The 22,236-nt window shown below is 40.6% G+C and overlaps 1 protein-coding gene across 1 annotated transcript in view; it reads left to right on the plus strand.

The window, feature by feature from the left end:
- The window catches only part of lrp1bb (low density lipoprotein receptor-related protein 1Bb), a 297,754-nt gene that overhangs the window by 174,103 nt on the left and 101,415 nt on the right, over positions 1 to 22,236 (plus strand). The window contains exons 21-30 of the mRNA XM_080478884.1: positions 487 to 669; positions 3,890 to 4,090; positions 6,390 to 6,635; positions 10,156 to 10,353; positions 11,046 to 11,250; positions 14,855 to 15,019; positions 15,320 to 15,564; positions 20,724 to 20,855; positions 21,010 to 21,237; positions 21,840 to 22,014. Coding sequence (XP_080335010.1) covers positions 487 to 669; positions 3,890 to 4,090; positions 6,390 to 6,635; positions 10,156 to 10,353; positions 11,046 to 11,250; positions 14,855 to 15,019; positions 15,320 to 15,564; positions 20,724 to 20,855; positions 21,010 to 21,237; positions 21,840 to 22,014 — 1,978 coding nt within the window. The remainder of the gene's footprint in view (positions 1 to 486; positions 670 to 3,889; positions 4,091 to 6,389; positions 6,636 to 10,155; positions 10,354 to 11,045; positions 11,251 to 14,854; positions 15,020 to 15,319; positions 15,565 to 20,723; positions 20,856 to 21,009; positions 21,238 to 21,839; positions 22,015 to 22,236) is intronic.

Genomic DNA, 22,236 nt, shown 5'->3' on the forward strand with positions numbered 1-22,236 from the left:
TTCAAATATTGTATGTATGGCAAATATCCAATAATTTTTTAGATCTTTTTTTTAATACATTTTTGAATGTTTCTAACCTAACCAACTGATTAGCTATCTAAGTAACAACCTGTACATCTAAAAAACTCTTTAATAGATGATCACAGAACATTACAGGTGTTGTTTAAGCCCCTTTGGCATGCTAAGGTCTTTTTCAAGTCCTCAAAAAATTTGAAAATAGCACAGCCTCAGATCTCTAGCTATTGATACACTTCAGTAACCACAGTCATTTGGAAAAGCAGAACATTCTCAGACAAAATGTTCTTTTTGAGGATACACTGACCCATTACAGCTGCCAAATATCCTGCTAAAGAAAAAAATGGAAGTATCTGTAAAGTGTGAAAGATGTCGTGTAAAATTAAAGTTGATCACCTTTGTGCTTTTTTGCCCACGACTGCATGCTGTAGATGTGCAAAGCACTAACTGTCAAAATTGCTTTTGTCTCAGTGCCGCCATCTGTGATCGAGTGCAGCGAGGATGAGTTCCACTGTGTCACAGATGGGACCTGCATCCCCGAACGCTGGAGGTGCGACGGAGACAAGGACTGCGAGGACGGCAGCGACGAGAAAGGCTGCGAGGGCACCAAGAGAATGTGTGACCCCAAGGCCAAGTTTACCTGCAAGGATACAGGTAGTGAGCCCAGTGCACAAACAACACAACATGCCCCACAAGTAAATCAAATGTTAAAGGCTGGCTCGTCCTTATTATCTCAAGGTGTGGCTTGGAAAGAGGCCATTGGCTGTTTCAAGTTGAATATCTCTATATGCTGTTATAGTGAAAATTCACACTTCATATGGAAGCTGAGACTGAAAGTTTTGGTTGGTCTGTGTATGAAATGTGATCCTGAGGCATGGAAAATGAACTGACACTTAACTGGAGTCTCTATATCTTGCATCATTTGTATGAAACAGGTTAAAGTTTTAAAGACAGTGAGAAAGTCAAATGAGCTAATGTACAAAAACAATGTTCACTTCTGAAATAAGAAAGGTGGAGAAAAAAAACAAATGACCTAAATGCTTGACTGACTCAGCATATTTTTTCTTTGTGTGTGTGCATGAGACTGTGGTTGAGGAGGAAGCTTCTGCTTGTTTGTGTTTATTGAGTATGTGTGGAAGTCTATACATGCCCATCTGCATGTGTGTCTTCATGTCTGATACTCCTGTAAGGGTCCGGATTCATGTTTAAAACTTAATTGGGAAGGTTATGGTGAATTGTTAAGAAATGCATCAGTGGGAATGTCTTTAAAGAAAGTGCAGCGGGTATGTCGACTTTATTCCAAAAGTTGTATCCAAAAATACAACTGAAGGTCAAAAGCAGGTTTGTGTCTGAATGTTTAACCAATCAGGCCAGAGTTTTAGCGTGCACCGTATAAACAGTTCACGTACCCAACGTACGCTTTGTCCTTTTGGCAAATTGAAGGTATAAGATCAAAAAAAGAGATTCGGTGGCTGTCTGTCGTCAGCCCTGCAGCTTCCCACTTATTCTGACAGTTTTATCAAGAATGCAGGCACTGCTGCATGGTGACGAGCTGGTTAGACCACACAATTATTAGTCACTCTAATTCTGCAGTGTCACACTTGTGTGCATTTGGCACAGCCTGTTCTAGTCCTCCCCAGAAGAACACCGCTTTCTCTGGGAGCTTTCAAACAGAGTTTCTGAAAGGGGCCATCTAGGCAGTCACCAGTGATTAGGAGAAAATAGAGATGTATTACCACTTTGTGTGTGTATCGCACAAAACTGAGGACCTGAGCAATCCCAGCTGTGGTTGTGGGTACATTTCTAAATATAGAGGGTAAAGCACTAACAAAGACAGGAACTTTTAATTTGGAGCTTATTCCAAATACCAGAATATGGCAACGCAAACTCATGCACATGTGTATTGGTGTTGGTAGCTACGTTGCCAAGTGAATATTGGATTATTTGTTCATCTCGCAGTTCACATGCGTTTGAATGTACAGTACCAATGCTTCACAGACCCAAAGGAAAGAGTTAGTCGGTTTCTCCTTTTTGTGGTTTTCTTTCTCTGTTGGGGCTCCTCTTTAATTTTAGTACTAAACTAACTGGAATTGTTAGAATTGTCACAACAATCAGTAAGTTTCGTGTATTTGGTTTTACCAGGTTTATGAGAAGGCTATGTTTTGTTACTGTCTACTGTCTACTACTAGTATTCATTCGTGTATGAATGAGGAGCTTCCAGCTGCATGTCTCTGCATTCTGATACATTTTGTATACTACTGATATCATAAACAGTTTTGGAGTCATTATTATGTATATTATCATAAATAGACTTAAAATGTTGTTGTTGGTTTTTTGTAATCAATAGAAATAGGTAGAGTAGCTCCATGGCGTAGAGCAGAAGTCAGTAGATTCAGACGCTTGGGTCCATAGAGGATATTTCCCATATATACCTGAACTTGAAAATTTAAATGCAACTCAAGCATAGTACAGCACATAAACAGGATCATGGAGAGAGGATGTAGATGCAGGAAGGTCTTCATGAATCCAACAACCCTGATGGTGAGGGGAAAAAATAATAAATAAATAAAAAAGAACACACAAGAATGCATTTCCTCATCTATTATTAAAAGCAAACCTTCAGAGGAGGGACCAACTTAAGTAAAAAACAAAAGTAACCAGCTGTGTAGGAAAGTCATCTGTGGGTATGCTGCAGTTTTGTTGAATTAAAGATGAAACTTTTAGACATTTGAGTGAGGGTTTTTATACTTGGACAGAACATAAAAAATGTATTTCACACTCAGAATGATAAGCAACGGGTATGTTTATTAATACCACTCAGAGGTACTGTTTTGCCTTTTGTGCATCCCACACTCTGAATAAAATGTGTCCTTCTTCATTCACATCTTCAGCCCATCCTCTACTTTCTACAGATGCACCGACTCGTAAAACTTTTTTGGTTTTTTTTGTTTGTGTCATTTAAGGTGAAATTTCACAAATTGAGACGAATTAATTTCATTACAAATGTGACTAATTTCCTTGTCTGTGTGCATTGCCAGAAAACACAGCCAAGTTTGATGTATTCTTAAACATTTTTTCTGCTTTGTGATCTATATTTTTATGCCTGAAAAACCATCAGTGCTCTCTTTTGTAACTGTAGTGGCATCGCGTGTCATGTCGGGTGCTTAAAGAGTTAATTTGAAATGTAATGTGACAATTTTTACAGGGACAATTTGAAAGCTTGAAAGTGAGATGAAGGCAAACGCATATTCAAACACCTGAGCGTGCACACACACACACACACACACACACACACACACACACACACACACACACACACACACACACGCACTGTTAGCAGTCCTTTCAGCCTCCCACGTTAGTGTGAACATGAACCACGCAAGCGGGATCTCAAAATGCCATGATGTTTTTGGGTGGGAGAAAATCAAAATTGGAATATTTCACCTGGTACAGAAAGGGAAAATAAAAGATTGCATCCTCGTGTCTGTGTTGTTTGCTTGGCCTCCTCCGGCATTGGTTCGCACATACTGTACGTGTTCCTGACTCCCGCAAGGGGAATTTCAAATGATACTCCAGTGCAGGTGTCAGCGTGTTGGTTTTGATCTTACGCTGACTTTTTTCATCAAATTGAGCATTTTAGCAAGCAGCTGAAATGGGGCTTGTTGATCCTGAGCTTCAGGGAGAAATACTTGTCAGTTTAGCTTCTGCATGCATATTTTGAGGGTACGATAAAGCTAAATGTGTTAATTAAATGTAACCCGGTTAATGCAGGCGGGGTTGATAACACACCTTATACGGACAACCAGTCCTAAAAATACTTGATAAAATGAGCTGTTTCTCTTCAAATGTTTACGTGTCTGACATGTGTCTACAGGAAAGTGTATCACAAAGAGCTGGGTGTGTGATGGAGATATTGACTGTGAGGACCGCTCGGATGAGGAGTCCTGTGAGTCTGCCGTCTGTAAGCCCCCAAAGTACCCCTGTGCCAACGACACCTCTTTGTGCCTCACTCCGGACAAGATCTGCAACAACAAAGTCGACTGCGCTGACCGCTCAGATGAAGGACCCATCTGTGGTAAGGTCGTCTTATATGCCAATTTGATAAACTCTTATGTTTCTACAACATGAGAATGACACAAGGTGTGTATGACTTGTCCATCCTCGGAAATGCAATATTTGCCTGACAGCCAACTGGTTACCTGTCCGGGCGTTTCCTGCATTCACCCAATAGTCAGCTGGGCTCAGCAGCCGATCCATTCCAAACTCTCATTGTTAAATCAACAATGGCTGCACCATCTCAAAGATCACACTTTAAATAGCCCTCAATATATTAGCTCATGGTCTTCAAATATTATGCATTTCATTATATAAACTTTATGAGCTTTAGCCCAGTTATGATCACATCACATGCACCACACCTGCAGAAGCAGTCGTTTATACACTTGTAGACGTGATGAATGGCAACAATCTTGTTACAGACCACATCATGGCATAGGCCTCTTTTATATACTCCGGCATTATTAAAAGTGAGTATTCCCATTTGTGCTTTTCACCTAGTGTATATAACATATATTAGAAAATATTAATCACTTTGCCCACTTTGCTCATCGTCAGGTCATCTATACATGAGTGCATTTATAGATATAGGAATCCAGCTGTGTCTATGTTGCATACTTTCTATAGTTTTATATACACGTCCAAATATAGTTGTTCTCATGCTCCGGTTTCGCCTTCTCCTCCCATAACTTGTAACCCTCTCTGCCATTCAAAGCATTCAAAATGCAACATTTTAGAGTGTCAGAACACCGAGTAACAACGTCCAACACCTGTAGCCGTCTTGTCATTCCCTCGATATGACTACCAAGTCACTGTTGAGTGCCAACAGCTGATGTTTGACTTGCTCAATCAGATAGATCGCAGATCTCATCCAGCGTGTTCCTTTCATTTCTGAATTTCCTTTGCTATTGTCAGCGAAACACCAGGAGCTTGATATTGAACCCCCGCTGTAAGATTACCCCACTTTTTGAGACACAATTCCAGTAATATTATATTCCTGGATATATCAGTCCAACACGGTATCCAAAATGTGACAAGTGACTGAGAAACCTCATATTTTGTTTCAACATACTCTATATTTTCAGTGGGATTCAAGTTGACCTTCACCGTGGTTCCCTATGAGGAACACTATCCAGTTTTCTGTCCCACTGGAGAAAGTCACTCACTTTTGGAAGGGAAGATAAAATAAAGCTTTCACTGACTGCAATGTTGAACAATTAGTTCGCTTAAGGTTTTATAAAAAAAAAACCAATAAAAAAAAATTCATTATATAAAAATATATATATATATAAAATGTCTCTGACTTGGACTCCTTCCACATAACTCTTCTTCACAACCTTCTGTTGAGAGACCAACACATAGCTGGGATCTATTTTCTTAGGGACCAAAGAGGTGAAACGTGGAGACTATGGGAAATGTGTAAGTGTTTGTCCAACAGCCTTCAGAGGGAAGAAAATAGATTTCATGGAGCCAGACGATCCCTTAGAGTGAGCAGTGTAAATATGGAGGTTCATTTTCTGGAGCGTCACTAACCAAGCCCCACGGGGGCCCTACAGGACCCTCAAGTGTTTCTGTTGCTGAAAAGAGGGCTCCTGTCTCCTTATAGACAGTTAGGTTGTGTTCAGAGGGACCTTGAGGGTCTGATTGATTTGCACCAGCTCAGCAGGAATTACACCTGCCATTAGAAACTGTGAACATGTAATCATTTTGCCCTCAGTGTGACAGAGCACAGTTCTTGTTCTCCCATGTCTTAAAGACGGATGCTATTCATCATGGTGGAATAGAGAAATCAAATAAATCTTTGTTCTTCTTATTCTTTTTCAAACTAGTAGCTTCTAACAGGAACCAGATGTGGTGGGCAACAAACAGCTTTAAAGGGAGATAAAATAGCAAGACATGTCTGTCTTTATGTTAGTGTTTAAGAGAACATGGCTTCATGTTCTTTTTCCTGTTTTGTTTTTTAAAGCAGCGATGGTGGTAAAAGCCACTCGCCCCCACAAACTCCACGCTGTGTGCTGTATAGAAGCTTCTTTATTATACAACATCTCTGTCCTCATCATTAGATTATAAACACACAGTCCTTATTCTTGACATATATGATTTTTAGATCTAAATTGAAAGTGCACTTTGTTATACTTGTTTTGTTCCGTGCAAACAGAAAGTCCTTTTGTGTTTACATTGTTGCTGGAAAGTATCAGCTGGCTTCGACCATCAGTCAGAGTCACCACACACATTTTCTCCCATGCCCTTTCAAATCTCCTTTCCTCAGCATCGTCTCTGAGCAGTTTCTAAGAGTCTCCGTCCTTTGCTTGCCACAGATATGTGTCTGGTAGCCAGAGGGGGCTGTAGTCACCAGTGCACCGTGGCACCAGGGAAAGGAGTGGTGTGTTCGTGTCCCCCCGGGCTTCACCTGGACTCCAGCAACAAGACGTGTCAGGTGGTGGACTACTGCAGCCGTCACCTGAAGTGCAGCCAGGTGTGTGAGCAGTACAAGACCACGGTGAAGTGCTCCTGTTATCCGGGATGGGCGCTGGACTCGGACGGAGACAGCTGTCACAGCACAGGTAACAGACCCCGACTTTTTAAATGTTTGCTCTCGGCTGCTGTGATGGGGAGCCAGCGGACTTGTGTCTGCAGCAATAATGAATTTCATCCTCTGGCGTACTGCAATTTTTGGTTCTGACTTGAACTCACCGCTTCAGGGCTTGTGAGTTAATGAAAAAAAAAAAAAAAAAAAAAGACATTTAGCCATAAATTATTAATGCAGGATTTGCACCACACATGGTTGAAGCTAAAAGGGAAAACAGTAAAAGTCAAACCACAGAGTTTTGAGGTTCCCCTGTTAGCAGCTGCGTTTGTGCACAGAAAGTGGAGAGGTGGTTTGAAGAATAGTAATAGGGGGGTGATTTAGAGCACTGTCAGGTCAAATTCAATCAGTGTCAAGCCCAGAGAGGCACCTCTGCGATGAATCCTGTCTGTTTTTATCTGCTCTGATGCTGCGTAAAGGATGCATGTGCTCCATCCTCCATTCACAAGAGGTTTGCTACTCGGTTCAGCTGTTCAGACACTCACCTCAGGCCCAATCCCATATAAACACAATTGTTTCAGTGGAGTAGTATCACATTATGAATTCAAACTTTCCTCCATTGTGATTGCTGCTACTGAATAATCCATTTGATGAGAGTGCGTGGAAGCGTTTGAAGTACAATAGTTATACACATGCTGCTGGCTTGTCACATTCAGATTTATGGACCTCGTTTTGATTACTTGCTATTCTATTTCACTCCAAGATTGATGGTAGTCGCAGCTCTAATCTTACATTAACGCAGGGAAAAGAGGAGACAATTTTCCCTGGAAGCTGATCTGAATTGTACAGCTTTGTCATAAATCAAATTATGCATACAAACACAAACATTCCAGTTTAATCTTGAAAAAAAGTGTTATTGGATTCTTTTTGTGAAGTCTCGGGTACATGTCTCCCTTTTCTCTGCCTTCTCACATCTTGGTAATAAAACATTTTTTGGGGGACAAAATTGCATTTTTCTCTCTGTAGAAGCATTGTAGCCAGTTTGGTTACGCCAGTGAAATATGTCACCAAAGCAAGGACACACTTTTAATTACGTTCGTGTGCAAACTGTTTGCCTCCCCAAAAGGGTGATTTAGTGTGCTGGGAGGACCAGGCCTGCAAAAAGACCCACTTTTGAAATATCGTGTGTCATTAGGTTGCGTGCAATTGTCCAGGTCTGGTCGAGTTTGAGTTTTTTGTAGTGCAACTCCTCAGAAAAAGAGCTGCAACAGAGGCAGAAATAATCTGACTGATTGAGCTAAACCTCCAAGGGCAAGGCTGAAGAAGCTCAGTGTGCAAGCACGCTTTCCCTTTTTCGCAACTTGTCACCCAATTTAGCAACTTCTCAGAGACCCTACAACATGTATTTCTCAAAAGAGGCTGCTTACAAATGTATCTACTTTTTCAGAGAATGGATAAATGTAATGTGCTGAATCCCAAAGTGTTTAGCAACAAATTGGTTTCGATGCAAGTGATGCATACAAATGTGCACCACGTGGTGCTATAAACCAGTGAGGTACGTTTGATGGCGTGCTATCTTCTCAGCACGTCAAGCTGAGAGGAAACGGAGAGAAATGACTGTTTGGGAGCAAATTAAGCTCAGTGGTTTCAATTCCCATGCATGTTTTACTAATACCACTGCACAGTTAGTAGCGACAAAATCAATTTTGCCTCTGTTTCATGGGAGTGTCCCATTGATGCTCGAACACGAAAGGATCTTAAAACTGAGGCAGCTGAATGGAAATGGAAATCAACCATTCATGTAAAAGTAGCTACTAACAATAGCGATAAGGGAAGAAAGGACTGCGGGATTCTGATTTTGCATGAGGAATGTGAAGGACGGCGTTTTCACTGATGTGATAATGTGGGTCAGCAAGCTTAATAAATATTGCCTAAGCATGAGGTTGACCCTGTACGATTTATAAGTTAACAGGGTAATTTAGACCCCATAGTACAGTTGGACACATTAAAATAATAAAACAAGTGGGGTTAAGAGGTTTGCTTTGATCTCAAATCTATTCATTTGGCTACTGCCTGCTTAATATTAAACATTATGCTAACCAGCTTCAGCACATTGAGTGAAACATGCATAGCTCTTAAAAAGGGACAAAATGCACAACAAAAAAGCCGACAGATGCATTGAATAACATAGGTTTCCTTCTTCCATCTGCCACAGGGTCCAATGCCTTGGGTTGGAAAAAGAATCATTCTTAGGGTTGTTTTCAAAGCAGAAAAATAAAAAAATAAAAATAGAAAATAAAACAAACTGAACTGGGATGGTGGTTGGTGTTACTGGTGGAAAGTATTACTTTCTGAAAGCAATCTAGGGATGGAGCACCATGGTGTTGGTGACAGGTTCATGGGTGCACGAGCCTAGTTGATATGTGTGGGAAATAAAACTGGTGTGGAATAGCTGCTGTACCTCAAATTGATAAAAAAAAAACTGTAATGGTCACTGAGATATAACGGTGTCAGAGCACACAGTGCATCAGCATTCTACTGTACATGAAGGCAGACCAATCCACTGCTGAATACTCTGCTATGGACATAGGAGTACCGGAACTGGAACATGGGGCAAAAGAAGGTGGCCTGGCCTGATGAGTCATGTAGACAGCGTGGTGTGTTTGTGTTATTTACCTGGGGAACAGATGGCAGCAGGATGTACTGCGGGGAAAAGGCTGGCAAAGGCAGCGTGATGCTCTGGGCAACATTTTGCTTCGGGAAACTCTAATCCTGGCATGCATGTGGCTGTAGATTCGCCATTCACCAGCTCCCAAAATGTATTTGTAGACCTTATACAACCCTTCATGGCAGTCTCACAGCTCTTAATTCACTATTCTGTGTTAAGTAATCAGTAATCTTCCAGCTCGCTCCCTCATGGCAAAAAAAAGAAAGAAAGAAAAAATAAATCCAGGAATGTTTTGAGTAACATGAGTGTTGACTTGGCCTCCGAATTCCCCAAGTCCTAATGTAGTGAGGCATATTTGGGTTGTGCTTAAAAAAAACCAATTTGATCTTTACAGGCCTCACGTCCCAAAAATTACACAACTCATCTGCTTCTCTCGTTGCTTGATACCTTTGGATATTTTTATAGGCTGAGCGGAGACTGTGTTTCAATAGGTGAGAGGTGTATTTGTGACCCAAGAAAAAGCCACACTGCAGCTGTGTATAACACAAAAAGAATATTCAGACTTGGCACTGAACCGATTCAAAATGGGTCATGTAAACAGTTCTTTCTGATTCGATTGACGCTATTATGAGAAATCATGCTTGTCTCTTCCTGATCAAACTGAACAAGGAGAATATTTATTTGGTTCAGCAATTTAATAAGAAGCAACGATTTTGATTATTCAACATTTTTCCATTGACGATAATGACGTGGTTTATTGGCACACATTTGTCTGGCTAGTAAACCAAAAAAGAAAAAAGGCTGCATAATCTTCTTACAAAGTCAGACGTTTAATGCCTTGACTCACAAAAATAACCGTCTTGTTTGTTTCTTCGTTCTCTTTGAGCAGATCCATTCGAGGCATTCATCATCTTCTCAATCCGGCACGAGATAAGACGAATAGACCTTCACAAGAGGGACTACAACCTGCTGGTTCCAGGACTGAGGAACACAATTGCTTTGGACTTTCACTTCAACCAAAGCCTCCTTTACTGGACAGATGTCGTGGAAGATAAGATTTACAGAGGAAAACTCTCAGAGTCCGGTGGTGAGCATCCAAACATACATTCCCATCCTCTCCGCAAGGCGCGTGTGCGCAGTGACGTCAAAATCGTCCACCGTGTGCTTGGGTGCGCAATAACCCCCTCAGCGGTTGACCGCACGCAGCCCAAATTTTGTGACCGCGCAAACTGTGCGCAGTTGACTGCGCAGACGCGCCTTGTGGAGAGCATGGGAAAGGCCTTAAGTGCATTCTAATGTTTTGCTCTTTGATTTCAACAACTACTGAAATGGAAGTTTAAGGTTGAACTTTTTTTATATCTGCCCACTCAGAATGATACCATTTCTTACTTAAAAACAAGAAAAAAATTGTTGGCTCTGTGTTTTTGTGGGCGGCAGCACATTCACAGATCTCCTGCCTTTAATTCTGGTGCAGTACAAATCACTTCTGAGCCGTACCTGTTCTGCCTTTCTGTGACTTAATAGCCCGGGCGTCTGAGAATCATTGTTATCATCGGGATTTTAAATATAATTTGAAACGTCTGTTACTTATGTAATAGAAGTCTGTTTTGAGAGCGATAATGCTTTTCAATTTCGTCATTTATTTTTCTCTTGTGGCCTGTGAGACGTTTCTTGAGCACAATGGCAAAAAAAGATAGAAAAGAAAGACTACCACTACTTTCCCTCCTCGACTACACTGAGGGTCAGTGCAAACTAGTCATATTCCCAATATTGTTTCAGGAGTGATCGGGATTGAGGTGGTTGTGCAGCATGGACTGGCCACCCCAGAAGGTCTGGCTGTGGACTGGATCACTGGGAAACTGTACTGGATTGACAGCAATCTGGACCAGATCGAGGTGGCCAAGCTCAATGGAGATATGCGCACCACTCTGATCGCCGGAGGCATGGAGCATCCACGGGCAATCGCTCTTGACCCAGGCCAGGGGTACGTTTCACGTTTTCTGTGATGGCATCTTGCTTTACTATCTATACAACATGATGCATAAAGATGTCCATCCTGTTGAGATCCGTTGAGGCAGCAGTTATACTTTTTACTTTATTGATCCCACTTGGAGAAATCACTTCTCTGCATTGAACTTGTCGTATTCCTAGTTAACATTGACTAGAATTGGAGCAAGTGGGTTGCCACGGTGCTTTGCCCAGGAAGCTGGTAACTTTGGGAATTGAACCTGCAAACCTCTGATCCACTTCTCTGACCTCCTAGCTCGCTCAGCTTAAAACTACAATCATACTTCCACCTTAAAGCTTCACCACTTGGTCAGTATTTGTTACTTGGATAAATTTCTCTGCAATAATTTGCATCTCAGACATTTGAATAAAAAAACGCAAGAAAGGCTTTGTTCTTCTTTGAATCCATCCCCTCTGGGCCCAATTTTCAGAATCACACTGTTGTCCATCCTGGTCAGATGCATGGAGCAGAGCGTTTGTAGAATGATCTGTGGCTGAGAAATGGCAGTGTTTCCATTGCCCCTCGGTCAGTCAGCCGATCTGTCGGGAAAACCTGGCACATTCTTTATTCTTTTTGTTTTTTCAGTATAGTTTGTGTTGAGATTTGCGTTTTTTGATTTGGTGAATACGGCTGTTAAAGTTAAAGTTAGTCATTATCATCTATTGATGCGACATATTCTGAAGCCTCATCTTTTAAAGCACACATTTAACTGCCTGAGCAGAGTATTTGTTTATGACAGATAAGCGATCCAATATTTATGTTTGTCTTACAGTGTGGATGACATGGCTTTTATGCTGTTTGCTTTAAACACATGCAAAATAATAATCCATTGTGTTATCCCTCATTGTGAGATTAGATAATCCGATGAGACATTGCGATGATGCATATTAGTTTTGGGATTTCAGACAGTGGCAGCTGTCGGCCTCGTTCCCCAAATGCCTTTTTTTGGCCCTCGGAATGATAATTTGAAAAAGATGAGCCACAGAAGATCAAGTTGAACACATTCATCTCATCATTTTATACTGTATTTACTGTCTATTGATTGTTATGAGCTTGAGGTTATAGTACCCGTTACATTTTATGGTGTAGTGGGGAGGTGGAAATAAATTATCTGTCTGTAGTCACATGACCTTCAAAACTGTCATCTCAGAACCCCCTGTCACTGTACGACATGCTATAATTGCCCATTTGAACATTGTGGTAATTATGTAAGATTTCATTATTATTTAAGTGGTTGAATGTGTTCATTTATACTGAAAGTGAGAAGGTAGTTGATGTGTGTTGAAAGTGTGATTCTTTTTTTCCTAAGCACAGGGTACCTGAGTATTCCCTGGTATTCTCACTCACAGTTATCTAAAATTATTCATCAGTATTTTTCAGCTATTCGACTTTTGAAAAAAACAAACATTTTAGTTTTTATTTTATTGTATGTGTCAATAGGTTTGTTTCCAAGATGGAGGTACATCTGTGTGCTCTGGTTATTTATTTTTCTGGGTGGTCTGAAATGTCTGTTTGGTTGATTTGTGAAGTAATGCAAATTGAAGGGAAATTGACGAAAGGTCAGTAAAATCAAAATGCTTTTTGACTAAGTAATATTTTGTTGACTGAATATTTTATTAATGCATCACACAGGTGAGAATCATTTCCCAGCAGCTGCTGCATTAAGTTAGAGATGTATTATGTAAGGGCAGATCCTGAAGGTTTTAAAAATTTAGCACTGTCAGAGTGAGGTGGGGAAAAGCACTCGAGTACCCACTGCAGAGGTTCACTTTCTTGGAGTGATGCCTCTTCCTTGGTCATAAGCCCAACTTTCATCACTGCCCTGGGACTCCAGTAGATGGTCACAGCCCTTGGGCGGTGAAGAGTTCTGAGTAGAAAAGTGTTTTTTCTTTTTTTTTCCCCATGCAACTAAAGGCACAAATGCATTAGCCCTTTGTGCTGCACTCAGACTTGTTGCTAAACTTAGCAAAAACATTAAATGCACTCCTCTCTTGTCTTTAAAAAATGTTTAAAGTGCTGGATTCTGTATCATTCATGTGACAGCGTTGTGAATAGAAGGTGTTGGCAGGTTTCCATTTGGTAGCACTCTGCTATATCTTATATTATACAGAGATGAGAGAACAAAGTCATCTCCGTGTCTGTATTTTTGTATCTATGGCTCAGAACCCCAGACCGATGCTCCTAGTGTAACTCCAAGTATTGTCTTGTGGCTCCCAACCTGAGGTCTGGAGCCCCCTGCGGGCAAGCATCAGTGCCTGGGGTTGGGGTGGATGTCCTTGTCTGCTCCCAGGTTGTCAAAACATGTTTTACGCATGTGACAGAAAACCATAATACAGCATTTTCTGAAATGTAGAGCAGACCTGGCAAACTGTTAAATTAATATGTGAAAACTCCTGTCCTAGTACGTTTGTGAGAGAGAGTGTGTCCAACGATGTTTGGCTTCACTTGGAATGTTTTAGCAACTCAAGGAGGGGGTGTCACAGCCTTTTTTGAGGGTAAATCCAACAAACCACAATGCCTATTGGCCCAGTGTTTAAGGTAAATAAGTTGCATTAATCAGAAATAAACAATAGGCCATTCTGAAATGTTGGAAACAGAGCGAGGTTTTTATGTACTACTAATTTTCAGAATATGGTATCAGTTCCAGATGAAATATTATTTAAAAAAAAGATCAAATCAATTATCTCTGCATTTGGTCTGTTCCTCGTATTTCATGTGAGGTGCTTTGCTTGGCTTAATGGATCTGAGAACTAGCCAGTAGTTGTATACTTTAGCCAGTATATTTCAGATTAAAGCGAAAACCAGACATCCCAAAAATCAATTTAACACTCTTAAGAAATGAGTAATCTGCTCATGCACTCTCTCCCCTGTAGTACTCTTTCACATTTGTGAGGATGACTACAGTACATTTCATGGCTGTACAGAGTAGGATTAATGGGTGCTTTTGGTGCCTAAAGGCACATTTCCATTACAGGGCAATAATTCTAATCTAATTACTTGAATCCACTCAAAGGAGTGCGTCATTGATCAGGGAGGCCTTATCAAGTGAATAGAACTATCGATCCGGACAGGGATATTTCTTTCTAACACAGTTTTGTTTTCGTCAGTGTGTGATTTAAGCCTGAGTATCAGTTTCCTGCTTCCTTCTAGAGGACTTTGTGAACCAAGGCAGGACCGAGGCTGTGTGTGTTGGGTTGAAGCCGGACTCTCAGGATTCTGTCAATAAGCCACATCAGCGACGATGTTCATTTTCAGGCCTCATTGAGCTGTGAAAAGTCATAATAAAACAGATGGCTTCCCATTCCGGGGGCCTGTCACAGATGTTGAGGGTTTGCCCTGGATCGCTGGTGCTGTTCTTGGACAGTCACCACCGAGTTACAACAACATTATATATGTAATTGTGGCGGCTTTCTGCTTGCTCGCTTTGACAAACAAGTACAAATGACACAGACGGACCTCAGGTCTAACAGCCCTTCCTGGAGGTGTATGAAGAAATGATTGCACTTTGATGGCACTATTTTTCCCAAAGTAAACAGACAGTTATCAATGCTAACTGCTGCCTGTGTGTTCCTGTTCCAAGGATTCTTTTCTGGACGGACTGGGATGCTACTTTCCCCCGCATCGAGGCTGCATCAATGAGCGGAGGAGGCCGGCACATTGTGTTTAAGGATATGGAGATCGGAGCTTGGCCCAACGGACTGACACTGGATCATCTGGAAAAGAGGATCGTTTGGACAGATGCACGGTTGGAATTTTCATCCTGTGTTTATGCATTCACACCTTTTTATTACCTTCCCAGAGTAGGAGTATAACTTTTCAACCTCCCTGTGGGCATTAAATAATGAAAGATATATAATATTTAGAGATCTTAGCACAATGGCCATCTTTGGTTTTGACTGAGTCTTAAACAATTTAATAGCTCCATCAGTGGACTGCGGGCATCTCACTTTGATTTCCTTACATTTCCCAGTCGCTTTTTTAGTTTTTTTTAAACCTGGTTTAAATTTTGATGTGGTGTTTTTCTCACTGTCTCACTCTCAAACAGCTCCGATGCGATTTTCTCTGCCCTCTACGACGGCAGTGGCGTCATTGAGATCCTCAAAGGCCATGAATACCTGTCCCATCCCTTTGCCGTGTCTCTCTTTGGAGGCAATGTCTACTGGACGGACTGGAGGACAAACACTCTGGCCAGAGCCAATAAGTGGACGGGGCAAAATGTCACGGTCATTCAGAAGACGAGTGCTCAGCCTTTTGACTTGCAGATCTTCCACCCCAGCAGGCAGCCACAAGGTGAGAGCAGTGTTTATATCTTTTTTTGACAGAGATCAGAAACTATTCAGTATCACTGTTAGCTGGAACCAGTGTAATAATCTGTCATCTCTGCTGTGCCTGGAGAGCAGCTGCTTTGAGGTTGTATGGATTAATTAATTTACATTTTCACATGATCCATTTGGAAATGTACTATGAAAGAACAAAGATGTGGTTATAAAAGATTACAGTGTGACTCCAGGAATTGCTAAGATACATTTATATTCTACTTAGTATTTAATATTTCACCATCATGCATTCAGGGATATTATCATTTATACAAAGACACAACTGATTTGGGTACAATTGACTTGTACTTCTGGATAGCTACTGAAGATACATTGGTTAGAGCCGAACTTAGACTCACGTGGCAAAAGGAAAAATTGAATCATAATGTAATTAATCATACCTCCTGCCTCCACCTTCATTTAAGCTGTCAGTCAACAACCATTGGTCTGAATACAAAAAGTTACTCATGCAGAGAATTAGCTATCTTGAGTTCGAGTTACCACTGAATGTTTTTTCACCATCCAAATTATTATAAGTGGCTCATACTACCATGTTAGCGCTGCTTTTTAAATTGTCTTTTTTTTTTTTTTTTTTCTTGTGCTGAATATGAAATAAGGGGGCTGCAGAATGAGGCCCGCATCTGCCAGTGAATAATAATAATAATCATAATTATGGCATATCCAGTGAGCAAATCAATTAGCAATGTGAATAATGTGTTGTGATTACAGGGGCTATATGGAATAGTTGTGAAACTTTGTTATTATTCTCTCCTGAGTGTGCTTCTGCGTCACACTGGAATAGGCAATCAATTCCATGTGAAGCTAAACCAGCCAGGTTTCTGACCACTAAAGAGAGACTATCCATGTGTTGACAGGAGGCCTATGCACAGAGGCCAGTTTTTTGTTTTTCTTTCTTTTTTTTTAATTCCAGATGCAAATGGGCTTGCATGGTATTGTGCCAGGCTTGAAATTAATTTTGTAAAATGTGTTTTTGATTGACAATATTATTGTTCATCCCCATCCAATAGAATGGATTGCTTTTAATAGATTGTTGATTAATTTGAAACAGCAATTTAAAACAGAAATCTCAAATTAAAACACTTACTTTGGCCATGAATGAAAACCACCTCGATTTTGGCCAATTCAGACTCGTCTCTTCCAGCTTTCTTCAAAACAAGCCACCACTTTGAAGAGGTATTGCTCCTGGAGTTTATCTGCTGCCAATGTGTGATAAGTTGATTTGCTTGTTTCCTTCCTGTTTTTGTGTCCTCACAAGTGTTCACCATAGATAAGTGAGCAAATGAGACGTTTTCTTGGTGAAGACATTAAGTATGCCTAATCCTCTTTAAAAGAGCTGAAATATTTGTGCGGTGGAGGCGAGTTGACTATTATCTACCCAAAGCCTAGACAAATGGTGTGCCATAAAGCTCTGAACATCTGGATAGAAAAGGAATAATTTTAGCAAATAGATCTATTATGGAAAATGGTTGTTGACATCTAATTAAAGAATAATCCCTTACTTTGCTCATTACTTGAAAAAAAGTAATCAGATTACAATAACATTTTAATTGTAACGCGTTACTGCCCATCAGTGGCCAGGACACAATTACAAAAACATCACTGCATGCCCAAGATTCACCAAAATGCACAGCATCACAGAAGTAGAAAATTATGTTCGGGCTGATGTATTGAGAATGAAATGTTTGTATTACTTTTTTTGTATCACTTTTATGCAAAGTCCAGTGGAGGGCTCATCCATATTAGGGGCTGTTTTCTTGCACAGAATGCTTGCCTCAATGGAAGAAAAAAAAAAAACAATTTCCATGTTTATCAAGGTATCCTACAAGATAATGTGGCAGTGTTCAAGCTTAATAGAAACTGCTGATACATCAGGGCAGTGATTCTAATTTGAAAGTGATTCTACTCCACAGTGGTTTGAAAAAGTCTTATTAGTAATTCATTCAGAATGAGCTGAGGGAGCAGACATCCTACAGACCAAAAGAAGGTTTGTTCCCAAATGTTGTTTAGGCTTGATTAGCCGCTGAAACCCGGAAACAAGCTTGGATAGCTGCTATTTACTGCTTTTTGTTCGACTAACTAATGGAAGTGTTACGGCTCTGTTTATCAAAGGCGTTGACTATTGCAGTTGATTTGTCTTAACTTGATGCACATTGTGCTTGTCCATTCATCAATCATTTTATGACGGATCCAGGCAGGCACTGAGGAATTCACAAGGACTTCATATCCTCAACAATATCTTCAGCAGGTGCCGCGGTTCAGCTCCGCAGCAGAGCTTTATTTACCCTGAATGCCGTTTGAAACACAAAGCAATTATACCCTCTGTTTATCTTCTCTTTGTTTTCATTTACTGTTTTAATTATGCCTTAATTGTTGTTGGCATTTGTGGTAACGTCCGTTGATTTAATGATGTAAAGCACTTTTGTTGTTACTGGACTACGTTTCTGTACAAGATGAAGGTGAGAGAATAGCTGAGACAAAAATGGGAAACTCTCGTAGTGTTTGTTTACGCGACGGTGGCGCTCGGAACCACAGAAAATGCAACTTTTTGAAAATGCCCGGACTCCATCTCCGTGAAGATGGAGTGAAACACAACTTTTCTGATACGCTGCTACTGCACATGCACAACACGGCCTTAGTAAATAGTTATTCTGCACACGCACAAGTAGATGGATAATAACAACAATGGCGGCCTCCATAGTGTCAGGACTCCCAGTCCATATTCTCCTGGGACTTGATAGTTTTATAATTGAAAGTCACCCATAATAGCAATCCAACTTTGTCGTCTGTCCATTCAAATGCCTGTGGCTTCATTACAAAAATAATATTGAACAGTAACATGAAGCTGGAGTTTAGCGTATATGGCAATCAGGACTAGACTATTATCAACATTTATAGTGTCAAATATTACTTCTACCTTTTTGTGTCTCTCATAGTTAATTGAATTTTAATTGAATTAAAATGTTTTTTTTTAACAATATTACCTTTAGTTTTTTAATGTAATTTCACTATTTCAATAATCTCAAGGTACTCTTTTTTCACATTTACACCAACACAGGCTAAACCTTCATCATGGCACTTCAGGGTTCAGTGTCTCGCTGAAGGACACTTTGACATCGGGGGCAGGATGAGGGTTTGAACCATGAAACACTCTACCACCTGAGCTGCACTCTCCCTTTCATCAGTTTAGTTTTTATCTAAACTCCATGCATGGGTAACCAGCCTGGAAATTATTATGTAAATTATCATTCTCAATAAACTGGTAATTAAAATTGATAATTAGGGGATTATAGACCAGGATGAAGAAGCTTAGAAATGAACAGAACGGAAGGACAGCTGAGGTTGAGTGGTTTAGAGATAAATTGAAGAGGCCAGATTGAGATGGTTTGTTCATGAGGAAGTAGAGACAGTAGAAGATGCATGGATGTCCGGACGAAGAACATGGAGGTTGGAGCAACCTCAGCAGCCTCAGTGGTATCTTAGCTCGAGCCTCAGTGTTGTTTTGTGTCTGGTTCTCTTGATAAAACTATTTTAAAAAGATGATGGTTTGTTTGCAATTGTTTAAATTTGCTTGGTCATTTCCTTGGGCCAAATTGGAGCCTTGTGTGGCCCAGTTTTGGCCCATGCGCCTTATGTTTAACAGCAAATGTTTATATGGTAATATACAATACTTTTTTGCGATTATTGGGGCACAGTGCATAATTCGATTTGAATGGTATTCATGAAGCTGCCCCAAAAAACGTTCTTAATTTAATCTATTGACGAGCATAAACTTATTGTGTAGTTTTATGCATTCTTGTCTTCCTAGTAGCATTAGGACCTTGTATTTAGTCATTTTTACTCTAATCGGATTTGAGAGAACAGGTGAGAAATATGAGAATTCAGTTGGGTCATTCCACTGCCAAGAGTAATCTTTATTGCTTTCTGATGTTTACAAAAACACAATTTTTTTACCTTTCAATATCATTTGGACTGAAAATTGGCATCCATGTCCTTTAGTTTTAGCGACTGACACAATTTATACTTCATGTCATGGCAGTGGGCTTATTTTTTTAATTTATCTGCTGCAAATAAATATGACAGTTCAGTACAAGCAAATGCCCCGGCTCTGTTGTCTCTGCCCGTCACCCCTCAAGAGCACGATTCAGGTGACTGCAGCTTTCCTCAGATGTCTCCTCATTAGCATACTGAGTCAGCTGGATGCTGTTTCCAGCTCAGAGAGACAGACCCCCCCCCCCCCCCCCCACCCCTTTCCCATTTTAGTCCTAGATGAGCCATGTTTGTGATGCACTCTTTCCTCCCCAGTACTTCACCAAAAGTAGGAATGAACTCGAAACAGCTTGTTTGACATGAATCATCCAGTGCAGACAGAGAAATGGCTCTATCTGATGCATGAAATGTGACTGCAGGATGATGGGGAATTATTGAACTGTGGGTGACTTTCTTTAGTCTGGCTGACGTGATTTATTCTGAATAGAGTACAGTGAAGAAGCAGAAGAAATAGAAATAACCTTCACCCATTAAAAAGCATAGCAACAAGGTCTGTATTCACTTGAGTTTGCCGCACGAGTCAAGTTTTAAATGAAAACAGCTTTGCCATCCCGCAGTAGATATCCAGGCACCTCACAGTGACAGGACAACTTAGATGAAGTTTTCTTTAATTCATAGAGTTTATCTTTTGTCACTTATTCCAAATTTCTTAACCTTAGAATAAAAATGAATATAAAGCTAAAACCTCAGCGTGGGCGGAATATGAATATATTTCAAGCTGAGCAAGCAAATATTTTCTTTCTTTAAAATCAAACCTATTAAAGCTATACTATATACATAACCTTTGTTTCCTATGTTTACCTGACTTTAATATTTCTTTTCAGACTCTCTTGCGCTTTACATCTTTCTCTGTTACGCTGCAAGAACAATATCGCAATTATAGTTGTTTCCTGCTCTTCTCTCCTTTGTCTCCCCGTGGTTCAGTCACAGAGACCCCAGAAATGTCATGCCACAAAAGGCTGTTAGTCCGGGTTCATCTCTGAGCTCACCTCTCTGCTTGTTATCTTATGGTGAGTGTCCTGAATTGTCCCACTTTTGTCTTTGTGTTCACTCTCCTCTCATCAGCATCTAACCCGTGTGAGGGGAATGATGGACGTGGTCCCTGCTCACATCTGTGTCTCATCAATTACAACCGCACAGCGTCCTGCACCTGTCCACACCTCATGAAGCTTTCGGCCAACAAACAGTCCTGCTTTGGTGAGTGAAGATATCTTCCTCGTTTGTCATGCTTTGCTCATGTCATCGTGAACATATACCACATGACACATAGCGGAGAAAAAAAAAATCACATTCTTGCTTTTTGATAGACATCAACATCCCACCTGACTGATTTGCCTCATTATCTCACCAGCGTTGAAAAGGTTCCTCCTGTACGTACGGCGCTCGGAAATCCGCGGCGTGGACATCGACAACCCCTACATGAACGTCATGACGGCGCTCACGGTGCCCGACATTGACGACGTCACGGTGGTGGACTATGATGCTCTGGAAGAGCGCATCTACTGGGCCGACATCAAAACGCAGACCATAAAAAGGGCTTTTATTAATGGCACCCAGCTGGAGACCATCATTTCTTCAGGTGAGTATTCAGAAATAGGGAGTATCAATTAAATGCAATCTTCTAGTATTAGATAAAGTAACATCAAATTTCTTTAATTTGAGTAAAATTATCGAAATATTGATGATTATGGTAATTGTCACTCAATTGATTCACTAAACCACAGCCGGAATAGTAACTAAAAAAAAAAAATCTAAATGTGTTACAGCAGAAGGAAAAATCTGACGTTTTTACCTGATTATTTTGAGAAGAAAACATTTTAAGTGAACTGGGAAAAAAAATGTGCCAAAGCATAAGGGTAACTATTGTTACAGTTGCAAACTATACTCAGAATAACCACATATTTCAAGTTAAAATCATGTAACTCGCACTAGAATCATACATTTTATTGCCTATGGTTCCGAACAGTGGTGAATAATAATTAATATTTTATAAAGTGAAAAGCATCATAAAGATCAGTTTCAACCACAAATTATACAAAGCATGTGTAGTTTGAAAGTCAGGGGCTGAGAGGTTCCAATGTGGTTCAAGTTCTGTCAGTTTACATACAAGCTGTTTCCATCACTCTCTTTTTTTTTTAACCACATCTGTGTGTGACAAGTTTTTCATGCCCTTCCTGACAGATATAGCAAACTGCCGCGGCCTGGCTTTGGACTGGCTTTCCAGGAACTTATACTGGCTCAGCTCCGAAAATGACGAGTCACAAATCAATGTGGCCCGCTTTGATGGCTCCCTGAAGACGTCCATCATCCACGGCATTGATAAACCAAGGTGCCTCGTAGTGCACCCTGCCAAGGGGTAAGTAGATTAGTGCAGCCGGTGCACCTCGTGAGTTCACCTTCAGTGCGCAGCAATAGACAAACCTCAACTATGCAAAAGAGGGATCAAAGCCCCGTTGTAAAGAAATCATGTTTTACAAGCTGGTACGTTTGTGTGATTTCTTTTTTTTTTTTTAAGAGGTTGTCAGATGGAGGAAAAAATATTGCTGTACGCCCGTCGTGTGGTTCTAATTATAAATGA

The sequence above is a fragment of the Lipophrys pholis genome (assembly GCF_963383615.2).
Source record: "Lipophrys pholis genome assembly, chromosome: 13".
Taxonomy (NCBI): Eukaryota; Metazoa; Chordata; class Actinopteri; order Blenniiformes; family Blenniidae; genus Lipophrys; species Lipophrys pholis.